The sequence below is a fragment of the Heteronotia binoei genome, chromosome 21, assembly GCF_032191835.1.
Source record: "Heteronotia binoei isolate CCM8104 ecotype False Entrance Well chromosome 21, APGP_CSIRO_Hbin_v1, whole genome shotgun sequence".
In the NCBI taxonomy this organism is placed as follows: Eukaryota; Metazoa; Chordata; class Lepidosauria; order Squamata; family Gekkonidae; genus Heteronotia; species Heteronotia binoei.
In genome coordinates, this window is record NC_083243.1 from 39480693 (window position 1) to 39501276 (window position 20584).

The 20584-nt window shown below is 40.0% G+C and overlaps 1 protein-coding gene across 1 annotated transcript in view; it reads right to left on the reverse strand.

The window, feature by feature from the left end:
• Window positions 1-1191: 1191 nt before the first annotated feature.
• Window positions 1192-20584, reverse strand: part of LOC132588802 (D-glutamate cyclase, mitochondrial-like) — a 33783-nt gene continuing 14390 nt past the window's right edge. The window contains exons 6-13 of the mRNA XM_060261243.1: window positions 19392-19514; window positions 15952-16149; window positions 13712-13972; window positions 13474-13573; window positions 12783-12931; window positions 11690-11809; window positions 10027-10178; window positions 1192-1890 (exon numbers count right to left, since the gene is read on the reverse strand). Of these exons, the coding sequence (XP_060117226.1) occupies window positions 1747-1890; window positions 10027-10178; window positions 11690-11809; window positions 12783-12931; window positions 13474-13573; window positions 13712-13972; window positions 15952-16149; window positions 19392-19514 (1247 nt within the window). The 3' untranslated portion in view covers window positions 1192-1746. The remainder of the gene's footprint in view (window positions 1891-10026; window positions 10179-11689; window positions 11810-12782; window positions 12932-13473; window positions 13574-13711; window positions 13973-15951; window positions 16150-19391; window positions 19515-20584) is intronic.

A 20584-nucleotide genomic window follows, 5' to 3' on the forward strand; every position in this document is an offset into this window, starting at 1 on the left:
ACAAGTTAAAATTAGAATACTTAGTACTGTTCGATAATAGAGGCCTAATTGGGAGAATTCAGATCATTCATTCTTTGCCATAAAGCTTGCATCTATCTTCAGGTCTGTTTGTGAATAACTGAACATAAAATAACTGAATAACTGGACATAAGCTGTAGAATTGTTTATACACTTACATTAAATTTTAAATGCTGCAGCTCTGAATTATGTTTACATGATTATAAAAAGGGACTTGTAAAGAGCTGCAGGGAAAGGGGAAACTGCACCCCCTCACACACTGCCAGGTTAATTTCCACTTCCCCCACACTCACCTCTACTTCCTGCACCTACTGGCCACTGCTCCCAGATTCTGGGTTGCCAAGGCAACTCTTCAGAACACTGAGCCCTCAGCTCATGTTGTGCTTTGGGAAATCAGTGCCCACTGTGGGAATTAGTGACATTAGTGAGCACTTGTCAGGGGTGCTCTAATCCTGGTTGGACTAGATGGCCTGTTTGACCCCTTCCAGCTCTGTGATTCCATGGTTCTATCAAACATCTTCTAAATACTTGGTAACCTGTCTGGCATCTGAGGATTGGAAGAAAGCACTAAAACCTACAGCTGATTCACCAAAGCACAATTTGTTGACAAGGCCTTTGCAGTCTGAGGAAATACACTGCCAGCCCAAAATGGAACCAGAGTTGTTGTAAGGCCATTTCTGTTCCAAGGAAATAAAATACAGATTTTATATTAAATATATCCTAACCTTTGAGGATTTGTTTTAAGTTACCATTCAGTTTATTCAGCCGTTTTGTGCAACTATGTTCTACTCTGGGCCAGGCAGTGCATTTAGAGACATAGGTTTGCCTGGCTTGTTTTCTTTGTGCTCACTTCTGCAATCTGCTCTACTTTCACTGTGTGTCTCAACCAGCCAACACTGTCTGCATACAAAAGAATTGAATAGGGGTAAATACAACACAGTTTTATCATCAACTAGTGACATGGAAATGACCACAGCAAAGATGATATAACGCATATAACTTAAATAAAGAGGTCTGAAGTCATCTGTTGATCTGATCAGTAGTTTACAAAGATCTGCTGTTGAATGCATGAGGACACCACATGCTAAACTGCAAAAGATTGCTGTTAACAGCAGTAACCACGTTTTCATAAAAAGCACTATAACTACAAAAAGTACAAATCAGCAGCAGTGAAAACAATGCTTTATTTGTGATCTATGATCATTACAATGATTATTGGAATTTTTGCTATACTCATAATTTTTGTGCTGCTCATAAATTGGTTAAATCATGCCTACTGCCTATCAGAATGTGCTTTCAGACCTCAGTTAGTATGTAAAAGTTCCTTATTTCCTCCATCTTCAGGTTATTGCAGATTACAAGGCAGACCTTCTTTATCAACGCTGAAGCATCTCCCCATCCATTTATTTCTTTTGCTAAACATTAAGGCTGAAACTATGATGATTCTAGATCTTGCTTGCTACTTTGGAACATTTCAGTTGGTCCTAGTAAAAATGGTATGCTATCACTCTTTGAATTTTATCTAAAGTTACATTGTAGGATTGCACTGATTCAGTAGGTTCCATTGCAAATGAAATACATTTAAGATGCCATACAGTTAAATTGTTTTTAGTCCATTCTACTTCATTTAAGATCAAGATAACAAGGGACAGTAGCTGCTGCTTACATAGCAGTGTAATCACCACTTTACCAAAGCACACCAACAGATCACCACTTGTTAGAGGAAAGTTATTTCAAAGTTTCCTGCAGAAGCTTCTCAATTATAAGTGAATGAGTGTCATAGAATGGCAGACCATCCACTTCCATTGCCAGACTGGCAGTTTTTCCACTACGGACTTTGTGCTGCCGTAATATGTTCAGCAACTTTTCTTCCTAAAAAAAGAGAGAGAAAGAGACAGCATTGTCAATACATCTATCATTCAGGGACCACTGAGCACAACTGTCATATTTATGGGCACTTTCACACATACTAAACAAACTTTCAATCCACTTTACAATGGGATTTTACCATGTTAAATGGCAAAATCATCTTGATGGATTGAAACTGTGTTAGTATGTGTGAACATGCTGTATGACTCTAGTCATTCATTTTTGATTTTGTTAACAATGCTAAAATACTGCAATTAATTTGATCTCCCATTAAATAATCTTTCCTAATCTGTTTTTATTTGCTCCAGTGGGCATCTTGTGTATCTAGAATATATATACATATATATAGAAGAAGACGATATTGGACTTATATCCCACCCTATACTCTGAATCTCAGAGTCTCAGAGCGGTCACAATCTCCTTTACCTTCCCCCCATACACAGCAGACACCCTGTGAGGTAGGTGGGGCTGAGAGAGCTCTTACAGCAGCTGCCCTTTCAAGGACAACTCCTGCAAGAGCTATGGCTGGCCCAAGGCCATTCCAGCAGCTGCAAGTGGAGGAGTGGGGAATCAAACCCAGTTCTCCCAGATAAGAGTCCACGCACTTAACCACTACACCAAACTGGCTCTCTTTATATAGGAAAAAAGATATTTTCCTCTATTTTCTGTGATGAGACTTTTAGGGGGGGAAATAAATAAAATCTAAATAATTATAAGAATCTTTACAGGAGGAGCCTGCATATTCTACTTTAAAACAATCAGAACATTTTAAAAAATGGTATCCTATGACATGGGCTGGGGAGATTGACATGACATCAGTGATTGAAATATGGAGAAAAGATACCAAAGCCTTTAATTAAATCCCCATATGTAACCTCTCAAATTTTCTCAATTTATCCCCTTCCTATCAGTAATTAGACTAGCTATACCCCCAGCTGTGTTCCTTCAATGTTCAGTACAAATTATTCATAAAATGCATACATCAGAATTCACCAAGACTCTTGTAGTTGTCTGACTGAGCCATTTTAGTCCCATATTTACTACACCTTTAAAAAGTGCAGTTTCAACAGTAAAACAGAATAATCTCACAACATGACAAACTGAGGAACTATAAGAGCTGATGAAAGATGTCCTTTTGCCACAGTGGTGAAGAAAGGACTGAGGTAATCACCTGCTGGTCTGGGTGGGGACATTCTGACTCATGTCAGAGCAGGGGGGGAAGCAATCCACAGCCTGGAGTTTTAGAATTTTCTCTGTGGCTGGCTGGCCCATGCGTGGTTCTCTGTGAGACTGCACAGAAGCCACAAAGATGAACGGAGGGATGGTGGCTCAGTGGTAGAGCATCTGCTTGGGAAGCAGAAGGTCCCAGGTTCAATCCCTGGCATCTCCAAAAAAGGGTCCAGGCAAATAGGTGTGAAAAACCTCAGCTTGAGACCCTGGAGAGCTGCTGCCAGTCTGAGAAGACAATACTGACTTTGATGGACCAAAGGTCTGATTCAGTATAAGGCAGCTTTATATGTTCATATGTGTCCAATCCAAAAAAACCCCTCGTTCCTTTTGTTTGCATTGTGCTTTTGAGAGATAGGAGTCCAGAAAAGGAAATATGCCACAATTCAGAGATTGCTCCAAGGAAGAGGTATCAACTGAGATACAGTGTGGATGGCACAAGATGGTGATGATACACAGGTAGAGGTACTGGATCCTACTTGGGAAATATCTGGAGATTTTGGGGGTGGTTCTTAGCAAGGATATGATGTCACTTACTGATATGTCCTATGATGTTACTTCTAGGTCAAAGGTCAAGTGACAGCACATTGTGAGGTAACTTACAGATGACTTTCTTAAACCTGCTCCTTCCTCCAGGCCACTCTCCCCAAACCAACCTCTTCCTGTAAGGTCACTGCCTCTTTCGCAAGTCAATGGCAAAAGTTCTTTGCTTTGGATTTCAGCCTATTATGGAACTGATTGCCTTAGAGGAAGATCAGAAAAAAGTAAGACAAGCAGGTATTCAAGTCTGCCCACCGTTCCACAAGGCCAATACATATAGTTCATTGCAGCTTACGGAACTGGTGATAAATCTGCTATTTTTACTCTCTCTGTGTGTAACAATGTTGAAAATAAGCTTGAGCAATTTTAAGGATATAAGAAAGAGATATTTTGTAAATATTATCCAGACAAGTTGTCATAGGTTTAACAATATCTCTTTGGCCACAGGGCAGACGCTGAGTGATGCAGCAGGCCATGTTTGTTTGGGCAGCAGCTGTGGCTCAGTGGTAGGGCATCTGCTTGGCATACAGAAGGTCCTTGTCAAGCATCGATATTTCTCAATAATCAGTCTTTTGTTGTTAAATCAAAAGTTGCTTTATTGTAGAAGCTCTGAAGCTTTACCAAGGACAGAATCCTTGGAAGTTATGATGTATACTTGATTACACTGTTACTATACAGGATTAGTTCAAAGGATAACATACAGATGCATTTTGAGTCACGGGTTCAAAGGTTAGTACATAGTATCCAGTTTACTACTAAGGAATTTAAGTTATTAAAAACATCTCCATTTCTCACACTTCTTCCAGACCTGATAAGAACTGTCTGTGTGAATGTGGAGAAGAGGCACCTCACAGCCAGGCTGCAGCGTAAACATCCTTGGGCTACATGGATTTACTATTTGCCCAACCTTTGGGAAAAGGGAGGGAGGCGGTGGATACTAACAGCCTCCTTTCTGTCTAAGAATCCACCATTGTACTTAGAAATATGCATGCTTGACAGTCCTAAGATCAATTTCCAGTACCTCTCATCAGATATGTATTGTCAAAGACCTCTGCCTGAACCCTGGACAGTGTAGGAATATAAGAAAAGCCTGCTGGATCAGATGAGTAGTTTATCAAGTCCAGTATTCTGTTTCACACACCAGCCAAACAGTTATCCTGGAGGGCAAATAGGGCACCAAGGCACTTCTCTGCTGCTGCCTCCAAAACTGATATTCAGAGGTTTGCTGCCTGTGGCTTTGGAGACTTTGGATATAGAGCAACTGCTCCCAGCTAGTTATGCCAATGAGCAAGCACATGTTCTAAAGGTGGAGAGGACTTGAGAAGAATCAGTAAAGTACTCAGGATAGCTGATGGAGAAACAGGCAGTGTGCTGAGCCTCGGTGGCCCTGCTACTGAGAACACCACTTGGTGGTCCCTAGGAAGGGCTGACAGGGCAGAGTCAGAGCCATGGTGCTAAGCATTCAAGGCAGGCAATAGAGCCACTGTTGAAGGCTGCCTGGCTTGAGCATGCTTAGAGCTACTGCCCACAGAATAGTCCACTCTCTGGCTCTTGGGCACCAAGGGGGCATGCCCCAGTAAGCTTGCTATTAACTGAACAAAAAATTGCACTGGGATAATTTTTAAAAACTCTCATAATACTCAGCCAATTTTCACCAAGCACTACCTGGGGATTGATCTTGAATTATTATTCCTATTTAAACAACAAATAAAATGTTTCCATTATATTTTTCTCTGGGCAATCACAATTATTTTGCAAAACCTTCATTAGCCTTCTTAGAAGAGATTCGGCCAGAATGTATTTCCTCCATTATCTGAGTTGCCATCTTCTTCTCTTTCTCCAGCATTGCAATATCTTCCTCGAGAGACATTGACCAAAACTGTACACAGTATGCCAAATGAAGCTGTATGTAGATAATTAAGCTGTTGGAGAAACTTTCCTATGAGGAAAGACTAAAGAGTCTGCGGCTTCTCACTTTTGAAAAAAGACAACTAACATGGGCTTATAAAATTATTCATGGGGTAGAGAAAATGGATAGAGAGAACTTTTTTTCTTATTTGATAATGGTAGAGCACATATTAAGTTGATGGGCAGTAGATTTGAGATAGACTAAGGGAAGAACTACACAGTGAGTAATTATATTGTGGAATTTATAGCCAATGAACACAGTGCTGATCACGTAGCATAGATAGCTTTAAAACTGGATTAGAGAAATTCAAGGAAGAGAGATCCCTTAATGGCTACTACTTTCAGAGGCAACAAACCTCTGAATATTGAAGCTGAGAGAGAACATCAGGGGAAGGCCTTGGCCTCTATGCCCTGTTTGATGAATTGCTGTGGCAAGTGGTTGGCCACTGTGTGCAGCATGATGCTGAATTAGATGGACCGCTGGTCTGATTCTGCAGGGCTTCTCTTATGTTAACAGGATACATGGAACAGGGCTACTTTACCTTAAATGGCCACTTAGCTAGAGTAGGAAATACACCTGCATTTGTGCATAAGCTTTTTGTAAATTCTACAAACTTGAATGGAGTTTTTGTTCCTTTAAAAAACTGTCTTTAATGGATGGTGGTGTTGAATTTCAAGAAAAATTATTCAGCTTTTATTGCTGGCGTTTACAGTAAAAGCTATCCCATCATGGAAATTTTAATTTTCTTTTTCTCTAGAGAGTTGTGCTCATTAACTTTAAGATTTTTCGGCTGAAACTTTGAAGTGTCTTTCCATTATCTAATTACTAAGAAAGCTTGACAGACATATAAAAGGCAACTGAGGATTCCATCTGTAAGAAACCATTGTTCTTTGCAACCTCTCATTAAATAAATATTAAACAAGAATATCTTTCATACTAATTATTTCAATGTCAGGTGTTCCAATGCCACAACAACTGACTTTCTTCCACAAATGCTTCTAGTGTTTCCTAACAGTGTGGAAACAGTCATGGAGGTCTGCTGTATGTAAGGGAAATGGAAGGTTGAATAGGAGTGCAGAGATAACATCAAAAGTAAGGGAAGAAGTGATAGACCCTATGTTAAACACAGCAGAGTTTGAAATTAAGGGGGGGGGGATGGGAATGATGAAATAATAATGGAAACAGGAAGACAGACTCAAAACAAACTGGAGTGCAGAGAACTCAGATTGAGAAGGCAGAACAATATGGATTGCTTGACCCACAGTATAAAAGGGGGTTGTAGTGTCAAGAATAATTGGGAAGGAAACATTTTAGCTGTCCAAGCAATTTCTTCCAACTGATTTTCATGAAATATTGGTATTGTGATTCGGCAGTGTTACATGGTACAACTTCAGGACAATCGGATTGAATGTTGCTAGTTTTCTGCTCTCCTCTTTAGCCTTAGGAAATCCTCAATTTAATCACAATTTATCAAGATGCTAGAACTAGGTAGGTTCCCTAAATTAGCAAGTGTTCAGTCTTGAAGCAGTAGCTAAGAGGAGGGGGAAGGGAGGAGTGCACAAGTCAAGGGCTTCTGGCTTCTTCTCATCAGGAACAAGCTAAAGTTTGTGACAGCTGAGAGCAGCTATCGTGTGTGGTTCATGTGCACTTCACTTAAGACATCTCTCTACCATTTTACTAAATATATATTTTTAAATTATTCAGGTAAAACACCTCAGACTTCAGGATTTGTTATCCTTCCTTAAATTTGGAAACATCAGAAACAAAAGGAGCTTTGACTCAAAGTTTTAAACCCCAAAAATGTTGTAGGTCTATAAGGAGCTACTGGGCTAGTTTCAAGTTTATTTCAATTTATATCCCGCCCTTCCCACCGAAGTGGCTCAGGGCAGCTCACAGCACATAAAATCTAACATAAAATTATTGAATTTAAAACATCTTACACAGTTAAAACAGTAAAATAAAACATATAACAGCGGTCTATTAAAACTACACTCAGTTTCCAATGCCAGTTAGTTATAAGCCAGCCGGAAGAGGGCTGTCTTACAGGCCCTGCGGAATTGGCCAAGGTCCCGCAGGGCCCTCACCTCTTCCGGCAGCTGGTTCCACCAGAAAGGAGCCATTACAGAGAAAGCCCTGTCCCTGGTAGATTTCAGGCAGGCTTCCTTTGGCCCGGGGATAACGAGCAGATTTTGAGATCCCGATCTCAGTACTCTCTGGGGAACATGTGGGGAGAGACGGCTAGACTCCCAACTGTTCTACTGCAGACCAACTACCAGAATCCTTTTACCATACCTGACAAAATATATACTAGCAGTTTAACTATACACACACACACACACACACACACACACACACTAGCAGAGTCAGCGTCTACCAATATAGTGGAAAGGGGTGAGTAGATCTGTTCAAAGGAGGCCAGGTCCACCAATATAGTGCAAAGGGTAGAGTAGAACTGTTCTCCAGAGGCCAGGTCCACCAATATAGTGGAAAGAGGAGGCTAGACCTGTTCTCTGGAGGTCTGGTCTACCCCAATAGAGGACATTTTCTGCAATGAAATTTGACTTGATTCTGTTTTTTCTTATAACGTTTAAATTATTCTAAAATATAGTTTAAGTATGGTTTAAAAGAATTAATTCTGAGATTTTTACAAGGTTACAGAAACAATTTTCTAAAAAAAACTAATTTATGTGACAGCCAATGTAGACTCACTCACAACTTTAATGCTACTAGCTTTTTTCGCTCATGAGGTAAAATCTTTGCTGACAATGCTGTGGAGCTTAGAGGGAACACTGCTCAGTAATCTTTTTTCATAAAGTGGAACTCAAGTACTGCTGTAAAATGTGTTTTTTAAACAGTTGTGTGTTATTTTATTGGTTTTTTTAAAGAAGGATTTTTCTCAAGGTAGTGGTGAGCCACCTTCAAAAAAAGCATCCAGTTTTGATCACCACAGACAAAGGAAGATGAATTCCAACCCTGAGCAGAACTAGAGAGTAATGGAGAACGTATGGGCAGAGATTAAAAGAGCAAGGCCAGCTTTGCTAGGAGAAAGAAGAGAGAAAACAACAGACTCTTCCAATACAACAGAAATACAAAAACAACAAAAATAACGAGTCAAACTAAAGAATTTAGAAGCATCAATATATCAGATTTAGGCTGGAATGAGATTACATTTCTTAATTAGAAGTGTAAAAGTCTCTACAGAATCCTGGAACAGAGATGTAAAAGTCTGTCAGATGCAAGTTAGATGGACAAAGTTATATCATTATTTCCATTCTCTTGTAAGTAGCAATAAGGAATGGTTTGCTGCTCATATATAAATCTGAATTATCCCCTATCCCCAGTGTTCTTCTGGAATATCTCCAGAGAAAGGCTTGTTGGTGACATCTGGTGTAGACACCCAATTAGCTTCCTAAGATTGGCTTACTTGATGGCTGTCTTTACATTTGACGAAAGATTCTCTCTCAGTGTGCATTTAAAATGTTCATCTACATTGCATACCGCCATCACTTCTGTCTTGCTTTGCATTATCTTAAGTCGTTTTACACTCATTTTCTTGAATTGGCACCAAAAGCGGTTTTACTCCGGAATTGCTCCTCACTTTACAAGAGTACTTTTGAACAGGAGTTTTCTGCAGGCGGATTCAATGCTCAGAAAATCAGAATCAACCCTGAGTGTAGAAACAGCCGATTGAGAGCTTGCTCTTACCTTTAAAAAAGTAGATTCTTTCTCTTGGTGGCTCACTGACTGCAAATTGCACAGGCAGATTGCAAAGTGTTGTGCTCAGTTTGCTGAAAGTGTACCAATGATTTTTTGTTCATTTCAACTTTGTTTTGCTCCTATATCATCTACAGAGGTGTGCTGTGGCATAACAGACATCCCCTTAAAGCAAGGGGTGTCCTTTAAAATCAGAATATCTAAATGCAAGATCCAATTTGCTTCTATGTTGAATATAAGAACAAAACTAGAGATGTTTCTAATCTATCATAAACCTCTGACTCTTTGGAGAGAAAGAAATTACAGGTGGCCAGGCTACACTGTGATGGAGTTGTATTTGTATTACTGGTGGTTTTTATTGTATTTATTTACTATGGCTAAAACTGTATCTTTGCTCAAGTAGCCTTATGTACAACCTTTTTTTTTTAACCTACCACAGTTTAACCTAATCAAGTGCACATAACACTTTCTCCCCCCCCCCCTTTTTTTTTTTTACATCCAGCCTGAAGAAAAGTTCTGGTCCCTTTCAACACTTGCTCTCCCCCTTGTGATGTTTTATTTGGAGAGAATGTATAATATCACTCTCTACTTTCATTAGTTCTTGCTCTTGAAGCAGTTATCAAATGGTACTTCCCATGGCTATCCCACAATCACAAAAGCCTGAGGACTCTGAAAATGTCTAAAACTGCAATCTAGATGAGGAAAGTTTCAATATCCTATGACCCCATAATCCTCTTCAAAGGGAATACCTTAACCACAGATGGAAGTGCTGATGCCCAACTCCCTTTCTCAGACAATCTGGAGACTCCAATGGCTTTCCTCAAATAGCTGTCATGGACTTCACAGGTATTGAGGATATAAAGTGCACAAGCAACAGCATAGCCTCCCCAGTTGGAAACCCCTAAAAGAGAAAAATGTGATGAAATGAAATATTAAAGCTTTAAATTTCTCTATGGTTTGAACAATTCATCAATCAAACACTGCATGAAAAAGAGGATTGCCAATTCTTTCAACATTTTTCTAGCAGAGGTTCAATGTCTAATCATTGCAAAAGAAGAAGGAATTTAAAAGCCCTGACCTGGATAGCCCAGACAAGCCCAATATTGTCAGATCTCAGAAGCTAAGCAGGGTCAACTCTGGCAAGTACTTGGATGGGAGACCTCCTTGGAATATCAGAGCTGGGAGGGCAGGGGCAGGTTTTATTCAGTCACCTCCCTGAATATCCTCCATGCCCCCAGTAGGGGTCATACAACAGAGAGCACCATGACTTCCAGGTGCACATGCACACACCCACACACAAATACAAAAATACAAAAAAAGGAACTTTAAAAGATGCATCTTTCCCCATCTTTTTGTCACTATGCCCAAAGGTTTCTAGTCTTAACAAAGAAACAAGAAAAACCTTTGGCAAGTTATTTTTCAGAAAAGAAATCTGACATTAAACCATTGCATGTTATTGAAATTTCTGATCTAAAGTGATAATCTGAATATTCAGCTGAACTGAATTTACTTTGAGTCCAGAGATCTGTGCAGCTTTTCTGACCTGAGAGATTAGTTCCTAAGCAAAGACATAATCTTAACAAAAGATCAAAAATTAAGCAATCAGAAATTGTTTTCCCATGCTTGTGCTGTATTTTAAAAAGATAACCAAGTACTTGTAGCATAAGGCTTAATTTTGTCATAGCGCAAGAAAATCTGCCAAACTTCACTTGCTTTGCAAATGGTACTATACTCAGGAATGCTAGGTGGTACATTCTTTCCATTTTCCCATTCCCAGTAAAGTGAACTAAGTGGCAAATTATGGAGGAAGATAACACAGAAAACCTCTCAAAGCTGAAGATACAGTTTGAAAAAATTTACAAGGATTCCCTAGTAGTCATGCCACCCTTCCAAACAGCAGTTTGTACCCCCTTACAGCTGAAAGCTGATCAAGCAAACAATGGCCCCCTTCTTCATAATCTATATTTCAGGGATTCCATGGGTAAGAAAGAATTCATCTTTGATTAAACAAAAAAAGGGGGGGGGGCTATGCAAATAATTCTTCCAAAAAGTTCAAGATTAGTGAACTAATTCCCCAGAAACATGTGGGTTTTTGCACCCAGCACTTTTTGGGTTATACATAAAGCTAAGAGATTCTTAGACATGAGGAAACTCCACTGTCGTTTTGTCCTGCAATACCTGACAGGTTGGTGTTAAATTCTGGATGCCCATGTGACCTTCCCATCTTGAATGAATGAAGTTCCTGGTCCTGTAGCATAACCAACTGTGAGAATGAAAACATTCTCATCTGATGTGTATCTACCAATGTAATGTTTGGGATATGAAGTGACTGGAGGATTTTTAAGACGTGTCTCTCAACCATCATATTATGTCTGCTCCAAGTGTTCCATTTTGGTTTGTTCCATGACTTACCTGCTGTAACTGCAAAATCTGCTTCAACATCACAAGCAATAATGTCTCCATTCTGAATATACTTCTTCACAGCTTCTTTGACTTTTCCCATTCCTAATTCGTTCCCTCCATCCCCAATGCCTAAATTAAAATGGGGAAAGTATAGTGATTCTTATACAAGTTTACAAACATGTATACAAACAGCCTCATCTGTTTTTGTTAATAAACAGTAGTTTATTAGTAGTTCAATTAATGAACCAATTAAAATTGAAGCCACTTTGGTTTATTACTATTTGGAAGTGCTAGCAGAAAACTATTGTCTTTCCTATAAGAAAAAAAGGGAAATGAAGGGAAGGATCTCACTGTTTCATTTCTCTTTGAAGCAGAGAACAATTTTGTATGAAATGCCTCAAAGAAAGATTGTCTGCAATGCTTGGAGTAAGAAAGGAAAATGTGCCAGAAAGTTACAGGACTTTTAAAATAAATTATACAGGACATTTATACTTCAATTTTGTGTTTATATGGAACTATATTTTTCCATATGAATATAAATATGAATAAAATGAAAACTATAAATAAAATCTAATTAACTGTGGTAAAACATATATGTAGTACTAAGTGTGGCATAATGTTTGGGAATGTTTATAATTTGTTCATATTTTTATTTACATTATTTATACTCTGCCTTTCTCCTCTGGAATCAAGACGGATTATACAGAACCAGTACAATCAACAAAATGGGACATTCAATGACCAATGCAATAGGAATTAAGGTTGTAGAACCAACCAGAAGTCTAAAAACAGAACTGAAGCAAAGTATTAATGTGACATATTAAGTGATCCTAGTTTCAGCAAGCTATGCACAGAAATATAGATCACAGTCCCTCTGCCACGACTCAATAGAGTCATACTCCCTCTGTCCATCTGCTGGCAAAAGTAATTTGGACATCTTGGATATCTATGATCTGTTTTGGGAGGGGGGATGCAGGAAAGTTCCATCCTACCATTGGAAAATTTAGACCAGATTCAACTCATTGTGTAATAATAAAATAAGTACATTTCACAAATACTGGTAGTAGTCTGATAGGTACTGAACAAATTGCATCATGTTTACCTGTTGTAGTAATTCCTGGGATACTGCGCGCTGCTACAAAGAGCTCATCAATGGGATCCACTAAATGCTTAATATTAATTTTCCGTACATTATAATAATTGCCATCAGCAGCCATCCCAGCACGTTCTATTGCTATCAGGTGACTAAACCTAGTTTGAGGGAAAAGAATTTTTAATTATGAGAAGTGCCTCCAGTATTCATGTTTGATGTTGTTAATAGACCCAGTGGCACTTCATTGAACACTATTTTTGAGAACTACTAAGTGGATAAATTAGTGTACATTCATTTTTAAATCAGTTACATTTCAGGCTTCTCATCCATTGTGAGGGACTCTTCTGTTTGACAAATTAAAATGCAACTTGTCATAATACCGTAAGTTCTAACAAGTATGCACAGGGAGAGGTCAAAAAGTTTATTATTATTAAAATATTACTGTCTGCCATTAAAACTTTCAAAATATTCAGTAGCCATCATTCCCCTTCTTAGACTTCCTGCGTTCCCCATCCCTGACTTTCACTTCCTGTGCCTCACCAGCACTCTCCCCTCTTCTCAAACCTTCAGCAGTGCAGATTATGGGCAAAGTCATTTCCTAGCTCACCGCCTTCATTCTTTGTACTTTCCAGTCCTTCTTCCCCTCAACTGTCTCCTCTCTCTATCCATCCTGCCATTGCTTTGCTTTCTGATAACATACTTGGGCTTTTCTGGATTTCCATCTTCACACAAAAAGTGCAAAGCTGAGTCTGCAGCTTTGCCATGATAGCTAAGTACAGGAACTGCAGTCTTCAGAATCCCTGTATGTTAAGGAAATAGACTACCTTAAGTCAAGAAAAAATCCACAGTGATAACTTAAGCAGCATTTTAAACAAACAACACATAACCCAGTAATAAAAATTAAGTTACTTTTGTTATCGCAAAAGAGAATGTTTTACCTTCTTTTACAGCTTCTTTAATAATATTCTCAATCAAATTTATAGCTCTTTGATCAGTTACTATAGCAACGTGCTTTCCCAAGGCTTTCAAAATGGCTGCCATTGCAATGGCTCCTGGAGGCCCATCATTCTCTTCAGGGGGCTCGTAACTGAAGTGGGTAGGAAATCCAGTGGTAATCAACACTGAATGAGCATGTGAAATGGATAGACATCCTCTGAGAAGTTCATCCTGACAGCATAAGTGTTTCACACCTCTGTCTCCTAAACACAGACAGAACAATGGAATATAGGTTGAAAGCATTCATCAGAACATTGCCTTACCAAAAAAACAAAGTGGGTGCTTGCCTGCACTGCACCTCATAGAATCATAGAGTTGGAAGGTACCTGAATGGCAGCTTTTGGTAGGGGTACAAGAGCATACCTTCAATGTTGCTGTACTAATTCTTTCTTCCAGTCCAGCCAAGGATATAAGTAGGTAATTGCTACAACAGGATTAGTTTGGGCTTTCTTCAGCTTATTATATTGCACATTGTACATTCCTCTTTTACTCACTTCTGCATTAGATTAAGGGAAAACTGGGGCAGTGGAGAGCACAACCATGCATTAGACAAGAACAAATGGGGGTCTGTGAGACTCATGGAGGAATCTCATTTCCCCCACACTTTCTCATCAGACCTCCCATTTCCTCCCACACTTTCTCACAAGACCTCTACAGCCCCCTGACTCCCCTACAGCCACCGCTGAGCTCGTTGATTCCCTCCCCACCACCGCTGTTCTCTGTGGCTTTCATGGAGCAGTTCTGGGTGAGCCTGTCAAAGCTTCCTCCCCCTGTGGCTCACTCACAGCTGCTCCAAGTGGGCCTGCTGCCTTTTCTCCCCCACAGCGCTTTCTGCAGCTATCTGGGAGTAGCTCAGGGAAAGCCAGCCAAGGCTTGCTTTTCCTCTTCCCTGCTCTCAGCAGCCTGGAGGTGCTCTGAATGATCTTGCCAAGGCTTCCTTCTCCCCTTTCTGCTCCCAGTGGCTCTCCCAGAGCTCTTCCAAATGGGCCACCATCACCTTCCCTCCCCCCTCTCTGCAGCTTGCCCAGAGCAGCTCCAGGTAAGCCAGCCAAAGCTTCATCCCCCACATCCCCAATCTTGGTGGCTCACCTGGAGATGCTCCAAGCAGGCCTACTGAGGCTTCCTTCCCCCCTCTCTGTGGCTTGCCTAGAGTATCTCCAGGTAGGACACAAAGACTTACCTGCCCCTGCCTGCTAGTAGACCTAAGGCTCTGTTGCCACAACAATCAGCAGGCCCCTTTCCAGCTGCTCTCTATGGTAAGTGCATTGCCTGCACATGTGCAAACAATGCTTTTTTTTGCCATCAAGTCAGGCTGACTTCTGGCAACCCCTAATGGGGCTTGAAAGCAAGATATGTTCTAAGGTGGTTTGCTATCGCCTGTCTCTGTGTCATGACTCTGACATTCCTTGGAGGTCTCCCATCCAAATACTAGCCAGGGGCGGCCCTGCAAACAATGTTTTGAGTTTTTTTGTGGCAGGGGTGGATTTAAACCCCTTAGTGTATTTTTTTTTAAACTTTTCCAGACCTCCAAGTTTGCAGAAAAGCCTGTTTGGAGCAAGTGTGCCCCTATCTGTGGCTTTAGATATCTGCAGATAAGGAACACATGGAAATTAGATATATAAATTTTGGCTCCAGGTGACTGAACTAATTTATTCGTACTGCCTTCATATGAAAAACTCCCATAAATGCAAATTTGGTATCTTGGTATTTTTCAGCTCTTTAAGCAGTAGTTAGATTTTGTACAAATCTCCAGAACTTAAGTTATTTATAGTTCTAACTACATAATTTGTTACTACATAACTATATAATTTGTAAACCCAACATGGTGTAGTGGTTAAAATGTCAGACTAGGATCCAGGAGACTTTAGTTCAAAACTCTGTTCTGCCATGAAAGCGTACTTGGATGATCTTGGACCAGCCACATATGCTCAGCCTAACCTAAGTTGTTATGAAGATAAAACAAAGGAAAATTATGCAAGCTGCTTTGGGCCCTCACTGGAGAGAAAGGGATGCATACAGTGAATGAATAAATGTAGACTAGAAGGTTAATATAATAGTACTTTTAATGTTTTAATTTTTTCTTTGGTAGTATATTATTTTGCAGCAATTCTATAGTTAACATTTTAAATAAAAATTTCAGACATGAGAACAATATTTCTTTTTACTCTCTTTTTGCTATTACCTGGGTCCACTCCAATAATCTCTTCTAATCTTCTAATTTTTTGTACAGCTGTTGCAGAGGCGATGCTATAATGTAAAGGATTCTGACAAATACAATAAACTTCAGGGATTTCTTTGCCACAATCAACTGCAGCATCTACATCCTTCAAATCAGTGATAAACATACAGCCAGGGGAATGGGTAAAAGCCAGCGGAGACTCTGAAACAAAAAGTTTTTAGAGACCATACAGGGGAAAAAAATCTAGACTTTTTTCATAGGAAGGAGATACTCCCATCTATCCCAGATAAAATCAATTAAAAACAAAACCTTCATCCAAAACATGGAGACAGATTAAACACTGAGAGGATAAAGCAGGAAGAAGGAATGTTGTATAGAAATAACACTTATTTTCTGTGCATGCCCATTCATTCTCTCTGTTTGCCCAGGTACAACTACCTGCAGAAGGCCCTGAACTGGATAGCCCAGGCTAGGCCAATATTTGATGCTAAGAAGGGTTGCCCATGGTTAGTATTTGGATGGACGACCACCAAGATAAACCAGGATCCCAATACAGAGGCAAGCAATGGCAAACCACCTCTGAACATCTCTTGCCTTGAAAAATCTACAGGAATGCCATAAATTGGCTACGGCTTGATGGCACTTTCCATCACCACCTGCAGAAGATATCAGTTTGCTTTTCCTCTGTTCTCATACCTATTTGTACTAACCAGATCAAACAAATACGTGTAGGCCAATAGATCAGCCAAAAAGATCTTTAAATGTTGTTAGCTGCCCTGAGCCCATAAGGGGAGGGCAGGATACAAATCTAATGAAATAAATAAATAAATATTGGTCAGGGTCCATTTCTTTATGAAGAAAACAATTACCGTAATGTAGTGGCAATTTAAAATATGGCAACATTCCTTTACATAGAATTGCTCTTAGTGGTATTAAAAAGAACGGTAATTTGATAACAAACTCTTGACGTTTAAAAGAAGTTATCAGAAAAGAAGCCCAGGAACGACTATAAAATTCGTTTGGCCATCCCCTAGATTAAGGGTGTGTTTTATTGTAATCTTCATTCCTTGTATACTTTGAGAATAATTTGGGGAGTACCTGTGTTAGTCCGCTGCAGCAAAAATAAATAGGAATCTTGTCACACACAAAATTCTATTCTAGGATATAAGACTTTGTGGAGTACAGCTCCCTTCTTCAGACACAATGAATGGATCCTTGCTATGTAGTCAATTTATGTGGAGTTATATAAAACAAAAGGAACAGGGAGTCATGAATGCAGGAAGTACACAGTGATACATAATTGTGTAAAATTCAAATTAATTTAAAAAATACAGTGACCATTCTTAAGTTATGAAATGCTAGTTAACAGCTGTCATGAGCAGGGAGTTTCACATTTTCTTAAGAAGAAGAAGAAGATATTGGATTTATATCCCGCCCTTCACTCCGAAGAGTCTCAGAGCGGCTCACAATCTCCTTTACCTTCCTCCCCCACAACAGTCACCCTGTGAGGTGGGTGGGGCTGGAGAGGGCTCTCACAGCAGCTGCCCTTTCAAGGACAACCTCTGCCAGAGCTATGGCTGACCCAAGGCCATTCCAGCAGGTGCAAGTGGAGGAGTGGGGAATCAAACCCGGTTCTCCCAGATAAGAGTCCGCACACTTAACCACTACACCAAACCGGTGTCCAAAGAGATTGGAGTGTTTTCCCACTGGTTTCTGACTACTGTAATTTTTAATGTCAGATTTGTGTCCATTGCTGTAGGAACTAACCTGTTTTGTTTTATGAAGAAAGTAGAAGGGTGCTGTTGACATATATAATAATGGAGCATGAGCAAATAAAGGAGCCCAAGATGGTAGAGCAGACAATATTAGGTCCTATGATAATATTGCCTAAGTATATATGGGGCAAAGTTGGCATCTTGGTTTGTTGTAGAATCTGGTCCCTGAGTTTGTATCTCTGTTTTAAATTAGGGGGCTGTCTCAGCAGGACAGGTGCAGTTGCTAATTTTGTATCTTGAAGGTCCCTAATGTTTATGCTTCAGAAAGGATGCTAAGGATCTAATTTTCCAAGGCATAGTATCTAAGGAATCAATCAACACAAAGGAACAAACTGAAGCTCAGAACAAGGTGAAACAAGTTAGACCCACAACACTAAACTACTTCAGTTCCACAGGGCCTGAAAAACAGAGCTCTTTTGCCAGGCTTTCAGCTAAGGCAGTGGGCATCACTTGTTATTGGCCTCCCCCCTTTCATTCCATCCCAGTGCTGTAGGACCTGCTGGACCTGGACAATAGGCCATGTTTGTGAGGCAAATTTTGCCATTTTAGTCTCACTCTGTAACTTTAGATTTTATATATTTTAACTGGTTTTTAACTGTTGTCTTTTATGATGTAACGTGACCTGATCCTGTTCTGTGGGAAGGGTGTGCTAGAAATCAAAACAAACAAACATGTAGCCAGCTGGCCAATACTAAATGGATGGATACACTTCACATAAGCCTATCTCTTGTCTCTCAGAAAGTAATTTGTTGTGTTTTCGATCATTTAAGATGGAAACAATGGAAAATGCTGCAGCTAAGTTTCAGGTACAATTTGTCTTGCTTGAGACTTCTGCTATAATTTATAGAAATTAAAACTAAGGGTACAATACAACTATTTTGATTTTCCATTCCACTTAGTACTTGTATTCCACTAGTATGTTAACCAGGGTGTTTTTTTTTTTGAAGAAGAAATTGGATTTATATCCTGCCCTCCACTCCGAATCTCAGAGTGGCTCACAATCTCCTTTATCTTCCTCCCCCACAACAGACACCCTGTGAGGTGAGTGGGGCTGAGAGGGCTCTCAGAGCAGCTGCCCTTTCAAGGACAACTCCTATGAGACCTATGGCTGACTCAAGGCCATTTCAGGCAGGTGCAAGTGGAGGAGTGGGGAATCAAACCCAGTTCTCCCAGATAAGAGTCCGCACACTTAACCACTACACCAAACTGGCTCTTTTGAGCAGGAATGCAGGGGCATGTGGTGTCAGGGGCATGTGGCCTAATATGCAAATGAGTACCTGCTGGACTCTTTCTACAAAAAAGCCCTGATGTTAACAAAAACAGAGATTTGAGTTATGTGATCTTGTATGAGAATGGACCACACTTTTGTTTTCACATGTCAATGACAATGAGCCTAAATTACACTTTACAGAAAGCTAGTGCAGTTAGAAGGAAAGGCCTTTTGCCAGCCAACAGGTGTTTCCATTCTCTGTGGCAACATTCTATCCTGTTTGTGGAAAGCCTTTTTAAATGGCTTTCTCTCAACAGGCATCAGACGTATCACATAACTGGAATAACAGATGGTCCTTCAGAGGAGAGTAAATTTAGTTCACTAGGGCTTCAGAAACTCAATTTCTTTTGAATTTGTATGAAAAAAGAACAATTATAATAATCTTATTAGATACATACTGCAGTTACTGATGGCTTCCACTCCTGTTACCCCACATGCCCAAAAGACTGGAACATCCTCTGGATGAGCTTGTACCTCATCACCATAGTCTACCTTGGAAAGATCTTTGATACCTAATAAACCTGAAATTAACAAATAATGAAAGCACATTAATATTGCAGCAGTAGTGATGACAAAGTTAAGGCATACACAATGACTCTGCATTGCTACATTACTACAATAACACCTAAAATAGCAATTAAACTCCACATGGGGACATATGTATATGTGGCCCTATTATTTGACCTAATGCTACCGTCCTTCTTCTACTTTTAACATTTGATTTTACTGCATATATTCCTTAAATTCATTAATGCAGTAAATGTATTAAAATTAAGTATATTCCTTGTTTTGTATTCCTTGTGTAGCTTTTCTACTAGAAAAAACTCAGCTTGGCTAATAAGCTTAAATCAATATGTGAAATTCATCCTCCCCCACGTTTACTTTTAGGCTTTCACTGCCTCCTTATTGCTGCCAATTTGCAATCTGCGTTAATGGAATCATGTCCAGCACAATTATTTAAGGAAGTTCAATCCTCTCACTGGTAATGATATGGCAACTGGTAGTGATGATTTTTCTAGATCAGGGGTGGCCCAACTTGCTTAACATAGCCACACAGAATAAATGCCAGATGTTTGAGAGCTGCAAGACACGAACATTAGAAGTTTGAGAGAAGGAAGACAGGAAGGCAGGCAAACAGATGGGGGGAGGTGGAAAGAAAGCAACTTTAACTTTAAATGCATTCTCCAAGCTGCCAACTGGCTTGGCTTGGAGAAATGATTGTAAAAGAGAAATGCCTTTTTCTCAGCCAATGGGGTGGTGAGGGGCTTCGAGAGCCACACAATATGTGTGGAAGAGCCACATGTGGCTCCTGAGCTGCATTTTGGCCGCCCCTGCTCTAGATTCATTGCTGAAAAACCTCTGTTTTCTGCAGTCAGACCTGATAACTAGGCTGAAGAATCTGTTCCAGAGGTGTCAGCTGCATCTGCTTGGCTGAGCTGTATAAATACTTGGTGATGGAAATTACCATCACATCACAACTCACTACGACGTGGCTCTCAGGTCTGATCTCCACTGATGGCGACGATGCTGAAGGGGAATTGGAAGAACATTGGGCCTGGCCTCCTCCACATCTGGTCTGGATAACAGCAAA